The sequence below is a fragment of the Anomaloglossus baeobatrachus genome, chromosome 6, assembly GCF_048569485.1.
Source record: "Anomaloglossus baeobatrachus isolate aAnoBae1 chromosome 6, aAnoBae1.hap1, whole genome shotgun sequence".
NCBI classification, from domain to species: Eukaryota; Metazoa; Chordata; class Amphibia; order Anura; family Aromobatidae; genus Anomaloglossus; species Anomaloglossus baeobatrachus.
The window spans coordinates 48,888,509-48,908,635 of NC_134358.1; the positions used below are offsets into that span (position 1 = coordinate 48,888,509).

Below are 20,127 nucleotides of genomic sequence, written 5' to 3' on the forward strand. Positions count from 1 at the left end.
CCTGGCATCTATGTTCATCTCCAGGGACCCTCCTGGTATTTACTGTCCCCCTCCTGGTATAGACTATATTCAACCTCCCTGTCTCCCACATCACATGGCATACTCCTCTATAGCCGACCCGCGGTGGCTGGGGGCTTTCATCGGCGTCCCTGCTAAGGCAATGTAAGACATCATTGCATGCGCTGCCTCAGTCATGGGGACGCTGATGTTAGAGGCCAGTCGGCCACTGTTTGACCGGCAGCGTGTATTGCAGTGCAGGGACCCAACTGGTCTCTGCACCACAATGCATTTCATCTGTATGTGCACCCTCGGAAGCACATCCAGTTGAAGCAGGGGTCACCAGGCCCCCTGCACCTCCGGGTCCGGTCACAGTCACGATCCCTGCGACCACTATCGTTCTGGGGGAAATGAAACGCGCTCCACAGCTTCTTCTCTACCTGCCAGAAATAGTCTATTTGTAGTGTAAAATACTGAGATCAGGTCGCCGTAAATCATCAACTCCTAAATCATCAAGCCGCTGTATGAGTGGAGGTCCCACCGATGACAGCCCGGAGGTCACAGGGCCGCGTTATCATCGCTTGTCATCCGTCACATTATTAGAATCGTTTGCGGTCGTGTACACAGTGTGAGGAGCAACCGCAGGAGCAGATGACTGGCGCTGATGGATGGTGGTTATGAATCATCCTCCGTAACATGCTCGTACTTCCCCCGGTGAGCTGGATGTGTGCTGCAGCCTCTCTCCGTCCGTGCATGTCCACACTATGGCCACCGGCTGTGGAGTGTCCCGTCGGAGGTGTTAGGACTTGTGCACGAGGCGACCGTGTCGGAGTACCTTCTATCATAGGTGGAATACCTGAGTGACAGCTGGTAAGAGTCATGAAATGTAGCACGAGAGCTACTGTCCCAATGCTCAATGTGTCCGGCCTGATTGCCAGCTCTATAGGATCACGCACAAGGGCTTTGTTTTCTCCCAAATTGGATAAATCCTCCCAGTTTGCAGTGCACGCTCCCCAAATGTGCCGGGGGAGTCCCAACGGAGACACAAGAGCGTTCATTGTGGTGGTGGTTTGATGGCATTGAGCAGAGTTAAAAGCCATATGTTTGCTATGGACAAGTTTACTTTCTTCACTTTGCACCTTTTTCGAGAAGTATCCCCTATAATTCCTTATCCAGAGGGCACCATCATGCCTTTATAGGTCACTGATGTCCAATATCTCCCTGCCAGGGTGGGTCATCCAGTAGATATCTGGGAGGAAATGGAGGATGAGGCATGCTGGGTATCAGCATGCTCAATCCTCTGTTCTCACTGGACCACCAAATATGTTTCTTCCTCCTGTGTGCCTGTTGAGGTCACATGCACGCACAGCCAAAATGATCATGCATGTATGTATTGGGAGGGAGCGGTCAAGAAGAGTAGTGTTGAGCCAAGAGGTATTGAAGATGGGTGTCCCGATTGAGGTTCTGCAACCCTTTTGGCTTTTCTCCTCCTCTTAGGCGCCTCTTCTATAAACCAGCGATATGCCATCAATGCTATGACGGGACGGGAGGTCGTCCTTGGGTTTCTCTTGGCCTTTTATGTGAAGACTAGAGCAATCTATGTGGTTCTTAGCATAAAAAGTACCAGTACCCTATTATTAGGCTATTCCCATCTCAAACATTTATGGCAAATCAACAGGATATACAAAAAAGGATCTCAACCTTGCCTTGCTATGGTATGAAAAGGGATGTGGCTGCGCATGCGCCACTTTCTCTGTTCTGAAAATGTATGAGCTAGACATAGGTCATCTCAAACATTTTATGCCCAGGATAAATGTAGGATAGATGAGTCTTACTCATCTCAAGAAAGGATCTCAATCTTGCTGTAGCATGAAAAGAGATGTGGCTGCGCATGCGCCACTTTCTCTGGTCTGATAAAAGTATGAGCTAGGCATAGGTCATCTCAAGCTTAGGCGTAGACCATCTCAAGCTTAGGCGTAGGCCATCTCAAGCTTAGGCGTAGGTCATCTCAAGCTTAGGCGTAGGTCATCTCAAGCATAGGCATAGGTCATCTCAAGCTTAGGCGTAGGCCATCTCAAGCTTAAGCGTAGGTCATCTCAAGCATAGGCGTAGGTCATCTCAAGCTTAGGCGTAGGTCATCTCAAGCTTAGGCGTAGGTCATATTACGCTTAGGCGTAGGTCATATTAAGCTTAGGCGTAGGTCATATTAAGCTTAGGCGTAGGTCATATTAAGCTTAGGCGTAGGTCATCTCAGGCTTAGGCGTAGGTCATCTCAGGCTTAAGCGTAGGTCATCTCAGGCTTAGGCGTAGGTCATCTCAGGCTTAGGCGTAGGTCATCTCAGGCTTAGGCGTAGGTCATCTCAGGCTTAGGCGTAGGTCATCTCAGGCTTAGGCGTAGGTCATCTCAGGTTTAGGCGTAGGTCATCTCAAGCTTAGGCGTAGGTCATCTCCAATATTTTATGCCCAGGATAAATGTAGGATAGATGTGGGTCCCACCTATCTCAAGAAAGTAGCTCAATCTAGCTCTGGCATGGATAGATGTGGTTGCGCATGCGCAGCTTTCTCCGTTATGAAAAAAGATAAGTAAGTCAAACTTTTAATGGTCAATGGATCCTCTGTGATCCACACCTGGCGCAAGATCGGAGCTCGGTCTCATGTCACTCTGGATGGGGAGGTGTGTGCGCATGCGCGGTTCTCTCCATTCACTTCTATGGAGGTACTGACAATGGCTAAGCACACTTGCCTCATCTATTGATCCCTGTGTATCTGGTCTATATATATGTCTCGGCCTGACTCCAGTCACCGGTATGTCAGGAATGAAGATCACTATCATCACGCTCTGGGTTATATATCTGCATTTCATGTTTTATGCTTTTTAGTTAATCGTGTAAGTGAAAGTTTTACATTATGTCTCTATATATACGCCCGGGCCCCGGGGGTCCTGGGACCTTTATCACATTGTTATGCTGGTGCTGACACGAGTTTTCATGGTACCGTACTCTCATCGCGCCTCTACATCAAGTAGGTGATTGATCTCTCACTTTGGTTAATGGATACTGTGCACAGGCTTCGCTGGTAGCCGTGATGGCTTCCTCTGAGAAGCAGGAGGGAATGACAGACGGATAATGGAAATTAATTATCTGTGCATACCAAGGATTCGCTAATAGAGACCACTTCTTACCTTAATCTGACCTTTCAGGGAGAAATTCCAGCAAAAAAATGTTCCCTTCATAGTGGAAATAGTGATTTTTGTTTGCAGACACTGCATTTGTCTTCCGGGTGTCTTCTGTGCAATGTTACCATCAGGTTTCCAAATGTTCTTCAATGATCCCTCTTCCTCCTGACAGCCTGCGCTTATATGATAGATAATGTGATAAATAAGGAATCTGCAAATCACTTAATTTATTAATTATACTGTCTTATACCCCAAAAAAACACCCCAGAGTGTCTGCCACTGTGTGTCTCTTGTGTGTAGGCCCCTAGGGGTCACCCTTCTCTGAGAAACACCGAGACAGATAACAGGAAGTGAGGGCGGGGCTTTGTGCCTACAGGAAATGAGGGCGGGGCTTTGTGTCTACAGGAAGTGAGGGCGAGGCTTTGTGCCTACAGGAAGTGAGGGCGAGGCTTTGTGCCTACAGGAAGTGAGGGTGGGGCTTTGTGCCTACAGGAAGTCAGGGCAAGGCTTTGTGCCTACAGGAATTGAGGGCGGGGCTTTGTGCCTACAGGAAGTGAGGGTGAGGCTTTGTGCCTACAGGAAGTGAGAGCAGGGCTTTGTGCCTACAGGAAGTGAGGGCGAGGCTTTGTTTTTACAGGAAATGAGGGCGAGGCTTTGTTCTTACAGGAAATGAGGGCGAGGCTTTGTGCCTACAGGAAGTGAGGGCGAGGCTTTGTGCCTACAGGAAGTGAGGGTGGGGCTTTGTGCCTACATGAATTGAGGGCGGGGCTTTGTGCCTACACGAAGTGAGGGTGAGGCTTTGTGCCTACAGGAAGTGAGGGCAGGGCTTTGTGCCTACAGGAAGTGAGGGCAGGGCTTTGCACCCACAGGAAGTGACGGTGGGGCTTTGTGCCTACAGGAAGTGAGAATGACGGTTTTTGTCTACAGGAAGTGATGGTGGGGCTTTGTGTCTACAGGTAGGGAGGGCGGGGCCTTGTGTCTACAGGAAGTGAGGGTAAAGTTTTGTGTCTACAGGAAGTGAGGGTAAAGTTTTGTGTCTACAGGAAGTGAGGGTGGGGCTTTGTGCCTGCAGGAAGTGAGGAAAGGGCTTTCCATCTTGAGAGGAAGTGAGGGCACAGCTTTGTGTCTCTACAGGAAGTGTGGGTGGGGTTTGCTTATATTATACTAAGTGGCGTCAGGACTTTGCCCTTTTTCAGGATCTAATAGTGGGTCTTTGTCTCTTTAAAGGAAGTGGGGGCAGTGCTTTCTGTTTATAGGTAGTGAGGGCAGGGCTTTGCCTCTGCGCCAAGTGGAGGCAGGACATTGCCTCTGCTCAAAATGGGTGTAGAGCTTTGTTTCAGTGCTTATGCTCTCCTGTCTGTTGAAAATGCATACCGACATAATAGAGAGGTGGGCTTTCACTGTGGAGCAAGTAAGATATTGGAGAATGAAAGGTGCAGTGCATGCTGGGAATTGAGGGAAAATAAATCTCTAGCACCTATAGTGCTAGCAGAATGGAGATGACTAGAAACTACTCATTGCAAAAGAGTGTGTGGAAAGTTGCAGAATGTGAGAATCAGGACAATTTCAGGGCATATTCTGTATTTGCACCAAATGCTGTTGTAACTTGTTATAGGGGGCTAATGGCAGCAAGACCATGACTTCCTGTAGGTTTTGTGTGCAAAGACAGATACGAAGGGTTATTGGGGATTTCCTGACAGTCATAACTATTACTTATTCATTAATCGCCTTGCCAGCACTGATGTTGTGATGGCCCCTGATACTGTAGTGGTGACGTATTGTATTTCTTTCACATGAGCGCTGCAGCCAGTGATTGCCCTCCGTGGTACCTTTATGTAGTGTAGATAGTGTCTGGTCCTATAACCGTGTTCTTGGTCTGTGTTGTGCAGGTGACTGCGGAGACCACGTAGTGGTGAAGAACACCAAACACATCGCCTTCTCTGGAAATAAATGGGAACAGAAGGTTTACTCCTCACACACGGGGTAAGTTTTGAGACAAGGAATTTTACTCATTCTTGGTTATTTCCTAAGATCAGTCTTCAGGAGCATTACTGAGTGATTGGCAGTTCGGGTCAGGTGCATGTCCGTACGTTCCCATGCTGTCAACACGGACAGCTTTGCCTCTGCAACATCAAAGGAGCGCTGGAACACCCAAACTTCATCCAGTAGCTGCAGAGCAGGAAGTTCAGCTCCAGCCAATAGTTGCAGAGCAGGAAGTCTGTCATGTTCAGCTCCAGCCAATAGTTGCAGAGCAGGAAGTCTGTTATGTTCAGCTCCAGCCAATAGTTGCAGAAAAGGAAATCTGTGAGGCTCAGCTTCAGTCAACAGCTGCAGAGCAGGAGGTTTTGCAGGATTCAGCTTCAGCCAATGGCTGCAGAGCAGGATGTCTGTGAGGTTTAGCTTCAGCCAATAGCTACAGAGCAGGAAGTCGGTGAGGTTATTATTATTATTTATTATTATAGCGCCATTTATTCCATGGCGCTTTCAACTTTAGGTAATAGCTGCAGAGCAGGAAGTCGGTGAGGTTCAACTTCAGCCAATAGATGTAGAGCAGGAAGTCTGTGAGGTTCAGCTCCAGCCAATAGCTACAGAGCAGGACGTCTGTGAGGTTCAGCTCCAGCCAATAGCTACAGAGCAGGAAGTCTGTGAGATTCAGCTCCAGCCAATAGCTACAGAGCAGGAAGTCTGTGAGGTTCAGCTCCAGCCAATAGCTACAGAGCAGGAAGTCTGTGAGATTCAGCTCCAGCCAATAGCTACAGAGCAGGAAGTCTGTGAGATTCAGCTTCCGTTAATAACTACAGAGCAGGAAGTCTGTGAGGTTCAACTTCAGCCAATAGATGTAAATCAGAAAGTCTATGAGGTTCAGCTCCAGCCAATTGCTGTAGAGCTTGTAGTCTGTGAGGTTACACTTCAGCCAATAGCTGCAGAGCAGGAAGTCTGTGAGGCTCAGCTTCAGCCAATAGCTGCAAAGTAGTAAGTCTGTGAGGTTCAGCTTCAGCCAATAACTGCAGAGTACACAATCTTTGAGGTTCAGCTTCAGGCTATAGCTGCATTTCAGGAAGTGATGACAGAAGGAGTGTAGTTTTGAGGGATTCTGAATTGGAAACTTGTCTTTTTAGGACTAGAATGAAAGAACTAATAGTTCTGTTACATGACCCAACTATATCAGTTACTAATTTTGAATGTGTTTCTGTAGTTTCACCTAAAACCTTAGGCTCCTGCCCTTACAGCTGTGCTTGAAAGGTTTATTGAATGCCAGTGACCAAATTCAGCTGAATCTACTTTCTGATTAAAGGGGTTCTCTGAGAATGGCATCCCTGATAACATTCAAACTGCAGCCTGTCTTAGCCAAGTGTCAGTACGGGTTGCAGACTGAAGACACACAGTTCCCAAGACCTGTGTTTCAACTGACGAGCTCTATCACACATACCTCAGTCACCTGAAGGCTGTGATATGTGAAAAAAAAATGTCAGTCTTACAGCTTTACGCCTAAGTAGAAAATAAACATTGAGAAGAATAAACGTGGAGGTTGGCTTAACAAGGTGCTTAACCTGCTTAACAAGGAATAGATATATTTCTACACTTATGACAGTCTGACTGAGGTGTGTGTGATACAGCTCTTATGAGTTTACACACATGTTTTGGAAGCTATAGAGCAGGTGAAATAGGTTCAAAGCCTATCATCAATTTTCTATGTAACTATATTTCTAAAAGTGATATTGACATGAATTTCTCACCAGATGTCGGTAACAACCCATCCAATCCACACAGGTTAAGAAATCAAACCACAGATGTCCATAAATTATGTAATAATGGCAAATAACACAGGGAAAAAGTATTGAACTCGTTTACTGAGACATATTTAATACTCAGTTCAAAAACCTTTGTGATGTAGCTTCAAGATGCTTTCTCTATGAAGACACTAGTTGCATGCATTGCTCAGGTGTGATTTTGGTCCAGTCTTCCACACAAACACTCTTCATGTCCTGATTGCCCCATGGGTTCCTTCTATGAACTCTTAGCCTTACTTCCTTCAATAAATGTTCTATTGGACTCAGCTCCGGTGATCGTCTCGGCCATTCTAGCAGATTTATCTTCTTTCCCTGAAGCCAGTAGAGATTCTCCTTGGCTTTGTGTTTGGGATCATTCTCTTGCTGAGATGTTCACCCTCGTTTCATCTTCATCCTCCTGGTAGATGGCAGCAGATTTTTATCAAGAATATCTCAGTACATTTGTCCATTCATTCTTCCTTCAATTATATGAAGTTTGCCAGTGCTGAAAAATAGCCCCACACCATGATGTTCCCCCCTCCAAACTTCAATGTTAATGTTTTGGGAGTGATTTTCCTTTGGCCTCCAAACATGGTGTGTATTATGGCATCCAAAGAGTTAAATTTTGGTCTCATCTCACCAGACTATATTCTCCAGTATTTCACAGACTTGTCTAAATGTTGTTGAGCAAACTTTAAACCCTCTTGAACCTGCTTTCTATTCAGCAGTGTAGTCTTTTGTGGTGAGCGTGCACACAGGCCATGGAGGGGGAGTGCATTGCTTGTTTTCTTTGAAACAATTGTACCTTCTGAGTCTTCATGTAGCTCTCCACAGGAGGTCCTTGGCTCTTGGACAACTCTTCTGATAATTATTTTCACTCCTCTGTCTGAAATCTTGCGGGGGGGCACCTAGTCGTGGCCGTTTATGGTGAAATGATGTTTCTTTCCACACCTGGATTTTATCCGCAACGCTGCTCACTGGAACCTTTTAGTAGTTTAGACCTTCTTCTGTAATCAATGCCGTCAATATGTTTTACAACGGTAAGATTGTGAAGGTCTTGACACAGCTCACTGGTTTTACCCATCTTGAGATGTTTCTTGTGTGGCATCTTGGTAATGAGACACCTTTTTATAGGCCATCAGTTGAACCAGTTGATATTATTTTTAAGTAAGTGTCAGTGTTGCTTTCTAATTACTGATAGATTTCAGCTGGCTTCATGACTTTCCATGGCTTTTTACACCTCTCTTCATGTGTTCAATACTTTTTCCCTGTGTCATTTCTCATTATTACATATAACTTAAAGGGAACCTGTCACCAGTTTTTTCACTATTAAACTAAAAGTATCTCCTTCTGCAGCTCCTGGGCTGCATTCTATGAAGGTGCACCTTGCTCCTGACTAAACTTGTAGACCCCTGATATAATTTTATAAAATCTGACCGCCAGGTATGCTAGTTACCTTATCTAGTCAGATGGGCATGATAATTTTCTGCTACTTTTCCTCCCTCTGGCCACGTTCACCGTCCTCCTTTCCTGATTGACAAGGATGGCGCTGTTGTTGTCATCCATGCTCCCCGGCCAAATCTTGCGCAGGTGCAGTTAGCTCTGCCACATCGCGGGCCGAGCAGGAAACATAGTTGTCCTCACGCGCTCCGGTGAGGTATTTGCGCAGGCGCAGTTAGCTCTGCCACATCGCGGGCCGATCAAGAAACATAGTTGTCCTCGCGCGTTCCGGTGAGGTATTTGCGCAGGCGCGAGATTATGGTCGGGTACGAGGATGAGGCTGGTGAGCTCATGCACAGCGCCGACCATAATCTCGCACCTGCGCAAATACCTCACCGGAGCGCGCGAGGACAACTATGTTTCCTGCTCGGCCGGCGATGTGGCAGCGCTAACTGCACCTGCGCGAGATTTGGCCGAGCAGCATGGATGACAACGACGGCGCCATCCTTGTCAATGAGGAAAAGAGGACAGCAAATATGGCCAGAGGAAGTAAAAGTAGCAGAAAATTATCACCCCCATCTGACTAGATAAGGTAATACCTGGCAGTCAGATTTTATAAAGTTATTTCAGGGGGTCTACAAGTTTAGTCAGGAACAAGGGGCAGCTTCATAGAATGCAGCCCAGGAGCTTTCGTTTAATAGTGAAAAAACTGGTGACAGGTTCCCTTTAATTTATGGACATCTATGGTTTGATTTCTTTGCCTCTTTAGATTGGGTGGGTTGTTACCGACATCTGGTGAGAAATTCATGTCTTTATAAATAAATTTACATAGAAAATTGGTGACGTGTTCAATACTTATTTCACTTGCTGTATATTTTCCGTCTGTAGCCCGTACTAGTACATGACTAGGGCGGTCTTCTAATTCAATTAAACCAGGGACACCGTTTTATCAAAGTTTAAAAGACCCCCTTTAACTTGAACACCGGCACTTAAAGGGGGATTTCATGTGAATTGGGATGTAACACTGACAGTAATCAGGAGGAGACGGGTTGTGCTCAGACTATCCCCATACTGCAGGAACAGATATATTTTATTATTTCTAATGTTAAAACGTGACTTGACTATAATCCTCTAGGAGAGAATTCACCATTAATCCTTTTGTTCCTTTCTTTTCAGGTATCCTGGAGGCTTTAAACAAGTCCCGGCAGGTATTCTCCACCGGAAGGATCCCACCGCTGTAAGTGTGGACTGTTTTGCTGTCTCCTAATAGAATCTAATATCCCTGACAGCCCAGATGGTTACAGATGACAGTAAATACTGATATCTCACTGTGTAGTGAGTGGAGTCGTCGCATTAAAGCGGCCTTCCCACCATTACCGGCAATTCCTGTACAGCAGGTGACCGGTAGAAGCACCACGTAGGGTCAGCTGGGGTACCAGAGATTGGTTTCAGAGTTTGGCAAGTAGATGGAAATATTTCTCCACTCCATGTATGACATGAAGAGGGTGCGAGTGTATGTAGCGGACTCATGGTCCACACAGGTACAATATATAGCCAGCTCTTACCTCTAACAGCAGCGATAGGAGCTTTCTCCAGTCGCTGCTGTTTAACCGCTTAAATATCGCTATCAGCGGCTCTTAAGTGGTGCGATCCTGTTGCTGAGATAATCTTATAAATGTGCTATGTACTTTGTAATGGCAGTGTCTGATCGTACAGAGATATGATCTGATCATACCACAGCTCCGGGGCCGGGGAAGAGGTTAAAAGAGTATACAGACATTACAGCATGGGATAACAGCTGATTCTTTCTATGAGGTAAAACGTTTTTCCCTGCTTGTTTGACTTCACAGAAAAAATGTTTTACCTCACAGAAAGAAGCAGCTGTGATCCTGTGCTGTTCTGTTTGTAGAGGGAAAATAAAGTAAAAATTAGGGAAGAATAGTTTAATTTGCTTCGCTTCTTCCTTTTTTAAACATGAAAACAAATAAAATAATAAGCATATTTGGTGTGTGTGTGTGTGTGTGTGTGTGTGTATATCTATCTCTGTAAAAAAAAATTGAAATATAAAATAGGTTTCCTTTCCATACGTTAAAGCAAACCTGTCAGATGATAGCAAACCGTCGGCATCATGTATCCGGCACTGGCTATATAATCCTAGCCAGGGTATGTTTGACTGCGGTGCGGCGTTTCAGTGACAACCATTCTACAATTGCCGCCGGGGACCGAGCTATTGACTAATTGTACAGGCGGTCTCTTGCAGCTTCTATACATACACTAGGTAGAGACCTGTCAGCGGGCGGGGAGCAGCCGCCAGGCGGGGACCTGCCTGTCTGATTAGTCAATAGCTCGGGTCAGTTCAATGGCTATTAAATGTATATATATATAAATATCGCAGCGCTTGGGTGAAACATACCTGGGTGAGATAATACAGCCAGTGCCCATGATTTGGCAGAATGTGTCAGTTTCCAGGTAAATTTTGAAGTACGTGTACTAAGTAGCGTTGAGCATAAAGATTCACAGGACCTGGTCCCAGTGGCCACATTAGTAGTCCATGGCTGCCGGACTAGAGAACTGTGATCCTCCTCCTAACCGAGGCACCCCTAGCATCTCTTATGATTAGTCAGCCGGGCACCACCTCGTGCATACATCACCCTGCAACAATGAAGTTCTGCCTGGCCAACTAATCAGAAGCGGCATTGGGGATGGTGCAGGTAGTAGGAGGTTCACAGCGCTCTAGTCCGGCAGGCACAGACTACTTCCATGGATGCTGGACCAGAGTCCTGGGATCCTTGTTTTACCTGAGGCATCCCTGGCACCTCATCTCAGTAGTCGTTCGGTCACCACCTCATGTGCACGTCACCCTGCAACAATGAAGTTCTGCCTGGCCGACTAATCAGAAGAGGCGTCGGGGATGGTGCAAGTAAGAGGAGGGTTATAGAGCTCCAATCTGACAGCAACAGACTACCATGGCTGTTGGACTAGAGCCCTGAAACCCTCCTCTTACCTGAGGCATCCTTGGCACCTCTTCTTATTAGTCGGTCAGGCGCAACCTCATGCTTATGTCACCCTGCAACATTGAAGTTCTACCTGACCGACTAATCAAAAGAGTTGACTGAGATGGTGCAGGTAGAAGGAGGGTTACAGAGCTCTAGTCCGGCAGCAGAAGACGACTATAATGACTGCTGGACTAGAGTCCTGCAACCCTCCTCCTACCTGAGGCATCCCTGGTGCCTCTTCTCATTAGTCGGTCAGGCACCTCCTCATGCGTATGTCACCCTGCAACAATGAAGTTGTGCCGGGACGACTAATCAGAAGAGGCGTTGGGTTGGTGCTGGTAAGATGAGGGTTATAGAGCTCTAGTCCAGCAGCAGCAGACAAAGACCATGGCTGCGGGCTAGAGCCCTGTGACCCTCCTCTTACCTGAGGCATCCCTGGTGCCTCTTCTGTTTAGTCGGCCTGGCAACACCTCATGCGTAGGTCACCCTGCAACAATGATGTTCTGCCTGGCCAACTAATCAGAAGAGGCATCGGGGATGGTGCAGCCACAAACTACTTCCATGACTGCCGGACCATAGTCCTGGGATCCTCGTTTTACCTGAGGCATCCCCGGCACCTCATCTCAGTAGTCGCTCTGTTACCACCTCATGCGTACGTCTCCCTGCAACAATGAAGTTGTGCCTGGCCAACTAATCTGAAGAGGCGACTGAGATGGTGCAGGTAAGAGGAGGGTTACAGAGCTCTAGCCTGGCAGCAGCAGACGACTACCATGGCAGCTGGAGTAGAGCCCTGTGACCCTCCTCCTATCTGAGGCATCCCTGGTGCCTCCTCTGTTGAGTTGGCCTGGCAACACCTCATGCGTAGGTCACCCTGCAACAATGAAGATGTGCCTGGCCAACTAATCTGAAGAGGCGACTGAGATGGTGCAGGTAGAAGGAGGGTTACAGAGCTCTAGTCCGGCAGCAACAGACGACTATCATGACTGCCGGACTAGAGCCCTGCAACCCTCCTCCTACCTGAGGCATCCCTGGTGCCTCTTCTCATTAGTCGCTCAGGCACCTCCTCATGAAGTTGTGCCTGGCCAACTAATCAAAAGAGGCGTCGGGGATGGTGCAGGTAGAAGGAGGTCTAGTCCAGCAGCCACATACTACTCCCATTTTTGCTGGACCAGGGTCTTGCAAATCTTTTTGCTCCTTCCTAATACTAAGACATGGCCACCACAAGCAAGGAATACTGCTCCTGGGATTCCCGGGGGCAGGGGGGGTGGTTGTCGAGAAAAGGGTAGGACTTGAGAAACTAGATTTATTTGATATTTTTTTTTTTTTTTTTTTTTTTTTTTTTTATTATTCTTTGTAAATGTCCTCAAAAAATAAAGAAAAGGACAAATCTGTGCTGCCCACTCAGGGAAAATTGCAGAAAAATGACCGGGCATTTTTGTAATGTATTATCCACCGGTCCAGACATACATAAGGTCTTGGCCACATCAGCAGGGCCTGAAGCCTCCCGTGCGGAGGTGACAGGAGAGGCCCCCATTGACCTCTATAAAGGTGCGCACAGGTGATAAAATTTAATAGCTCCATCACATTGACAGGTGCCATATAAACTCAGCTACAAATTGTGAACATGCCATACTCTTAACCCCCCTCACCTCCCGATCGTGACGGGACAAGTGCACTTTTCGCTCAGTGCCCATCTGATCGTTGGACAGATCTGACCTGTCAGTCATCCCCTCTTTCCACCGAGCCCCCGACCCGAGGCTACATCCACTCGCTGCATAAATCATTGAGGAGATGGTAATATTTTCCTTCTCCTCGCTGGAGGGAGAAATGTAAAATGTGAGGGAGGGGTAGATCTTAACAGTTTAGGATTTCACCTGCTGCTTGGAGACAAAAAACACCACATGAGGGCTTCGCCTGCGGAGTATTGACTTCTGCCTTTTTGCCACTTTTCTTTTCTTGTAAAAATGACAGTAAAATATTTTTCAGCAAAGTTTCCAAAAAAAAATAAAATATTTGTCTGGAGCAGCTCCCTGTATAGTTTCTGGAGCTCGTCAGCCTCTTCAGTCATGGGTTTCGCAGCCCTATAGATCAGTGTTTACGGACATCAGTATCGTCCCCTTATAAAATAGAGTAACCCTGACGCAAGGGTGATGTGACCAGAACCTAAATGTTGCATGCCCCTGCATGATTCTGCGACCTTGACTTTGTCTTAAAGAGAATCTGTCAGCAGGTTTTTGCTTTCTCATCTGAGAGCAGCATGTTGTAGAGAAAGAGATTCTGAATCCAACGATGTATCACTTAGATTACTGGGTGCAGCCGTTCTTACACAATCACAATTTTTAGATTTAACCATGTAGCAGAGCTGAGAAAGCTAACTCCGCCCACACCAGGCTCTCTGTAGAGATGACACCTCACTGTCTATGTACAATCAATCAGAGGAGGGGACTGCCATACGCGTGACTTTGTAATCCCAGTAATGATAAGGGTCCTGCTGCTTAAACATAGCAAATAAATAACAGATCGGACCTTGACAAGACAGGCATCCCAGAATTCTATGCTTTAACCCTTGCAGTATGCTGTCTTCAGCATGTGATCTCTGTCCAAGCCAGGCTCTCTACTGAGATTGTAGATTGACAGTGCTGGTGTCAGTCAGAGGATTGGATTACCATATGCATGACTTTGTTGTCCGAGCAATGATAAGGGTCCTGCTGGTTAAACAAACATAGCAAATAAACGGAGTGTGACAAGACGAGCATCCCTGAATTCTATACTTCAACCCTTGCAGCATGCTGTCTTCAGCATGTGATCTTCGTCCAAACCAGGCTCTCTAAAGAAATTTTACTTTAACAGTGAGGTGGCAATCAGAGGATTGGATTGCCATATGCATGACTATGTAGTCTGAGCAATGATAAGGGTCCTGCTGCTTAAACAAACTTAGCAAATAAATCGGGTGGCACGGTGGCTCAGTGGTTAGCACTGCAGCCTTGCAGCGCTGGGGTCCTGCCTTCGAATCCCACCAAGGACAACATCTGCAAGGAGTTTGTATGTTCTCCCCGTGTTTGCGTGGGTCTCCTCCGTGTACTCCGGTTTCCTCCCACACTCCAAAGACATACAAATAGGGAATTTAGATTGTGAGCCCCAATGGGGACAGCATTCCTGATGTATGTGAAGCGCTGTGAAATATGTTAGCGCTATATAAAAATATACAACAGATCGGGCTGTGACAAGACAGGCATCCCAGAATTCTATGTTTCAACCCTTGCAGTCTTCAGATTACTTAGCAAAAACCTGCTGACACATTCCCTTTAAAGGGAATAACAGTTATCACCTCTGCGTAAGATTAGGGGGGGCCCAACAACTGACTCCACCTCTGATCATGAGGACTGGGATTCGGTGTCGTCATCCCCCTCCTTTCTCATTTCTCATGTCACTCATTCACAGAGGTGAAGGGACGGTACTCCTCCATTCACACGGGGCACAAGATCCTCCATAATCGATGAGGATCCCATCTGTCAGATCTCTGAGGATCATACATTTCTCTCTCCTATGGATCGCTGGGATAATTCCTTCAATACTCCATTTTTACACACTCATCCACGCCCATCCACTATATAAAAAAAAAGTCAATATTTCTGCCTGCAGTTTTAGAATGTAAGCACTAGATGGCAGTAGAGCTTCAAAAAGATTTGTACGCTCTCTTATACCAGCGCCCGGCATAGAAATATACTATGTAGGAGTGGGTGGGTTGTCCAAGCCGCACATTGTATTGCTGGTTTTTAGCCTTTCATAGTGGAAAACCCCTTTAAGCAGCTGACGGATGGGGGTGCTCGGTCCAAACCCCCCCATCCCTGATGGTAAGGATAAGCCATCAGTATACAGTGATCCCCGTTATCCCCTTATACTATCGCACTGCCGACCATGTAATATATGAACAGGTTAGCGCCGTCTCATTTGTACGCGGCATGAAAGGGAATCCACCGCCCGGAGCAGAAATTCCACTAATATCCAGCCAGGGCTCCATGTACATCATTAGCGGGGGACGCATCATCTGTCATGAGCGGAGATCACATTCCTTCCTTCCAGGTGGGTTTTAATCTCTCTCCTGACTGACGAGCCTCATATGTTGTGTAATCCTCCGAGTGTGCCGGACCCCCGTATGTTTAGCCCCCTATTTATCCGCATTGGTAATAATGCACCTCTGGTAATAACCTGACATTAGTAATCACGCCGCAGTTTATCGTGTCAAGAAAATACAAGGAGCTGTCGGGGAAACGCGACGGAGAACAGGGCTTAGGAAAATCCAGTCTTCAGATACGGGGCCTCTATGATCTCCAGGGACGGAGCGCTCACCGGCCGGTGGTGGATCTTCACACATTTGCTGGATATCTATCAGTTGCTTCCATTTTTTTGTCACTCTAATGCAACTAAAATACAAAATGAAGCAATTGTGCAACTAGTCCTGATTAAAAATGCCCTACCGTTTTGTGTTTACAGCTCTTCTGCAGATCTATGTATAGTCTGATCCTGCAGACACAGATCTTGAATTGTTTCCATTTTAGTAGCAAATTCAATAGGTTAAGACTTTGGCGACAGATAAAAAGCAATGTGTTTGCAAAATCTGACTACAGATGGATTGTTTGTGGTCTGTTACCATGGAGACACAGTGAGACACAACAGATCTTGAATCGTTTCCATCCTACCCATTTTGGTAGCAAGCAAGTTCAGTAGGTTAAGACTTTAGGGACCGTAAAAAAAGCAGTCCGCTTGCAAAATCTGACTACAGATAGATTGTTTGTGGTCTGTTACCATGGAGACACAGTGAGACACAACAGATCTTGAATCATTTCCATCCAACCTATTTTGGTAGCAAGCAAATTCAGTAGGTTAAGACTTTGGGGAGAAAAAAAAACAGTGTGTTTGCAAAATCTGACTACAGATGGAATGTTTGTGGTCTGTTACCATGGAGACAACAGATCTTGAATCACTTCCATCGAACCCATTTTGGTACCAAGCAAGTTCTTTAGGTTAAGATTTTGGGGACAGATAAAAAGCAGTGTGTTTGCAAAATCTGACTACAGATGGAATGTTTGTGGTCTGTTACCATGGAGACACATAGGTTTACATAGGAACAACAGACACAAAAGGAGATCATTTTTCTTTTTAAAAAAAAACTATTTTCTTTGGCAATACAATGGTCTCTTCAGCGCTGCCAGGGTTTTGATGTCATTTTCTATATTTCTACAGTGACCAAAAGTGGTGGTATTAAAGATCCCATTAATATAAAAAAGGGGTTTCTTCTAACAAGGAGACCCCTTAATAGAAGCTGATGTTCCTAAGACCACCTCCGGACTAACATTGGTTTTGGTAATAAATGGGGGTCCGAGTTTGCCAGATTGACAGTCGCTGCTTGTTATTGAATTTCTGATTTAGCCCATGGAGGGGTCGAAGAGCCCCCTCTATGACATAAAGGTACCTAAGAGTGTTTAGCGTTTATTCTGATCCTATTCCTCTTTTATAAAGCAGGCTATTTGGTCTGTAGGGGTCCTATGTTGGGGCTTTGTTGTCTATGCTGATCTCATATCTTTTATTTTGTAGATTATTAAACTGGCTATATATGGGATGTTACCGAAAAACCTTCACAGGAGGACCATGATGCAGAGGCTGCATTTATTTCCAGAAGAGGTGGGTCAGATCTAATATTATCTGCATTGCCTGATAGATCTGTTTCAACAGCACTACCAGCTATGTAGCAAAAGTGCACAGTCTCTACAACAGCAAAATGGTATCTTGTCTGAAATTATCTTGGGCTCCTGCTCTTTCCCTCCATCAATGTTAACACTGCAACGTTGCTTGCTAAAAGTGTTGTCTGAGATTTTATTTTTTGTCATCATAGGCTCACCTGAAGAGGTGGGTCAGATCTAATGTTATCTGCACTGATTGATACAGGACTAGCAGAAAACCTGTGATTCAAGCTGAGCCAGACTAGATAAGTCAGTAGGGAGCCACACATCGGGGAGTTCTGCTCTTGTGTGTGTTTTCCTCACCATCTACTGCCTGTGTGATCTCCCCTTCCCTGAAGACTTGGATGCCCTACCACTATCATTTTGTGATCTGTCATGTACATCCCCCTTCCCTGCTGCTTTCTCTGTCATATAATAGAAAGGAGTGCAGAGAAACCACAACCAGGAGTATTATACTGGTAGATCTGTTTCAGCAGGACTACCATCTATGTAGCAGAAGTGCACAGTCTTTACAACAGCAAAATGGTATCTGATGTTGTCTGACATTATCTTGGGCTGTTTCCTTTTTTCCTCCCTCATTCTTAACACTGCAACCTTGCTTGTGTTGTCTGAGGATTTTTTTTTTTTGTGATCATAGGCTCACCTGAAGAGGTGGGTCAGATCTAATGTTTTCTCCACTGATTAATAATAATAATAATAATAATAATCTCTATTTCTATAGCGCCAACATATTCCGCAGCACTTTACAATTCAGAAGGATCATATACAAACAAGTAACAATTATCGAAAATACAATATTTAAAGGGAAAAAAGACAACCCTGCTCGTGAGAGCTTACAATCTACAGTGAGATGGGGGGGGGACAAGGTACAAGTGCTTATTTACAATGACAATCCAGACATCTCAAGAATGATACAGAATTAGGGAAAAATATGTAATTCAAGCTAAGGCGGACTAGAGAAGTCAGCAGGGAGCCACACATCAGGGAGTTCTCCACTTATGTGTGTTTTTCCTCACCATCTACTGCCTGTGTGATCTGCCTTTCCCTGAAGACTTGGATGCCCTACCACTATCATTTTGTGATCTGTCACGTACACGTTCTTCTGTCAACTCTACTGTTTTGTCAATTATGTAACTCATGTTATTATTTAAGTTGTGCTGCTGTGATACCATAATTTCCCACGGGATCAATAAAGTGTATTGTATCGTATCATATCGTATCCCCCTTCCCTGCTGCTTTCTCTGTTACGTAATAGATATAAAGAAGTACAGAGCTACCACAAGCAGGAGCAATATACTGGTAGATCTGTTTCAGCAGTACTGCCAGCTATGTAGCAGAAGTGCACAGTTTCTACAACAGCAAAATGGCATCTGATGTCTGAAATGATCTTGGGCTCCTGCTCTTTCCCTCCATCAATGTTAACACTGCAACGTTGCTTGCTAAAAGTGTTGTCTGAGATTTTATTTTTTGTCATCATAGGCTCACCTGAAGAGGTGGGTCAGATCTAATGTTATCTGCACTGATTGATACAGGACTAGCAGAAAACCTGTGATTCAAGCTGAGCCAGACTAGATAAGTCAGTAAGGAGCCACACATCGGGGAGTTCTGCTCTTGTGTGTGTTTTCCTCACCATCTACTGCCTGTGTGATCTCCCCTTCCCTGAAGACTTGGATGCCCTACCACTATCATTTTGTGATCTGTCACGTACACGTTCTTCTGTCAACTCTACTGTCTTGTCAATTATGTAACTCATGTTATTATTTAAGTTGTGCTGCTGTGATACCATAATTTCCCACGGGATCAATAAAGTGTATTGTATCGTATCATATTGTATCCCCCTTCCCTGCTGCTTTCTCTGTTATGTAATAGATATAAAGAGGTACAGAGCTACCACAAGCAGGAGCAATATACTGGTAGATCTGTTTCAGCAGCACTGCCAGCTATGTAGCAGAAGTGCACAGTTTCTACAACAGCAAAATGGCATCTGATGTCTGAAATGATCTTGGGCTCCAGCTTTTTCCCTCCCTCATTTTGCAACTCTTCTTCTTAAAGGTGTTATCTGAGATATTTTATTTTTTTGTCATCATAGGCTCACAGTCGTCTAAAAATAACAAGCAGCTACACGGATATCATGCAAGAGTAGAGAGCTAAGTGTCCAAGACTTCTACACTCCCCACAGAGAAGGCAGGGATGGTTTATTTCCGTTTCTGCCTTCCTGATCTTTTGTATACACTGTCAAGAAAGCAATCTTGTGATTTCCAGGATTGAGCAGGAGCTGCTGGAGTTCACCTTCTATGGTTTTACAAATCGGGATAGAATAATAATTAAAAAAAACACATCTGGTCCTTAGAAGGTCTTAAAACTAAAGTAAACCCAACCTGTAACGAGACAGCGGGGCAGAAATGGACGTTTGGTGCACCACAGCCTTTACTTCTGCTCAGATATTATTAGTAAATACTCCATATTTTACTTTCCTCCATGTATAAAATTGTGGTTATCTTATCTTTTCCAGTAAGAGTGTGTACAGTTTTGCACTGTACAGTTTTGTAAAAGTAGAGACCTGTTAGTGCAGCGTTATGGCATAATTTAAGGGATCAATGTGTAATTGCTGGTGATCCCACCCCTGGGGACCCCTGTCTGTGAGCAGTAAGCACAAGCGCCTCCCCATCTGGCTGTGCTGGTATCCCTTCATCCGTAATTGACAGGGGGCTCAGGGAGTCGAGCCATGAATGTCTTAACGTCAGTAAAATGCATTAATTTCGGGGGAGACTGGCCGATTATAGTGGTCTTACCCCTCTCTCCTCCCAAATCAGGCGTTTGGATTTTAACACATCTGCCCCCTTTTGTTTTCTGGGCAGATAAGTCACCTCCTGGGATATTTGGCAGAGACTTCCTCCATCTCTGCCCATACAGAACATATAAACATATGCACACTCAGCTGAGTTGGGCATGCATGAGTATAGGGAATTGGAAGGAATTTCTAGCTTTTTTTTTTTTAAACTAGAAAC

The 20,127-nt window shown here is 45.5% G+C and overlaps 1 protein-coding gene across 1 annotated transcript in view; it reads left to right on the forward strand.

The window, feature by feature from the left end:
• Nucleotides 1-20,127, forward strand: part of MRPL13 (mitochondrial ribosomal protein L13) — a 51,740-nt gene that overhangs the window by 9,829 nt on the left and 21,784 nt on the right. The window contains exons 3-5 of the mRNA XM_075352906.1: nt 5,062-5,155; nt 9,559-9,619; nt 16,974-17,060. Coding sequence (XP_075209021.1) covers nt 5,062-5,155; nt 9,559-9,619; nt 16,974-17,060 — 242 coding nt within the window. The remainder of the gene's footprint in view (nt 1-5,061; nt 5,156-9,558; nt 9,620-16,973; nt 17,061-20,127) is intronic.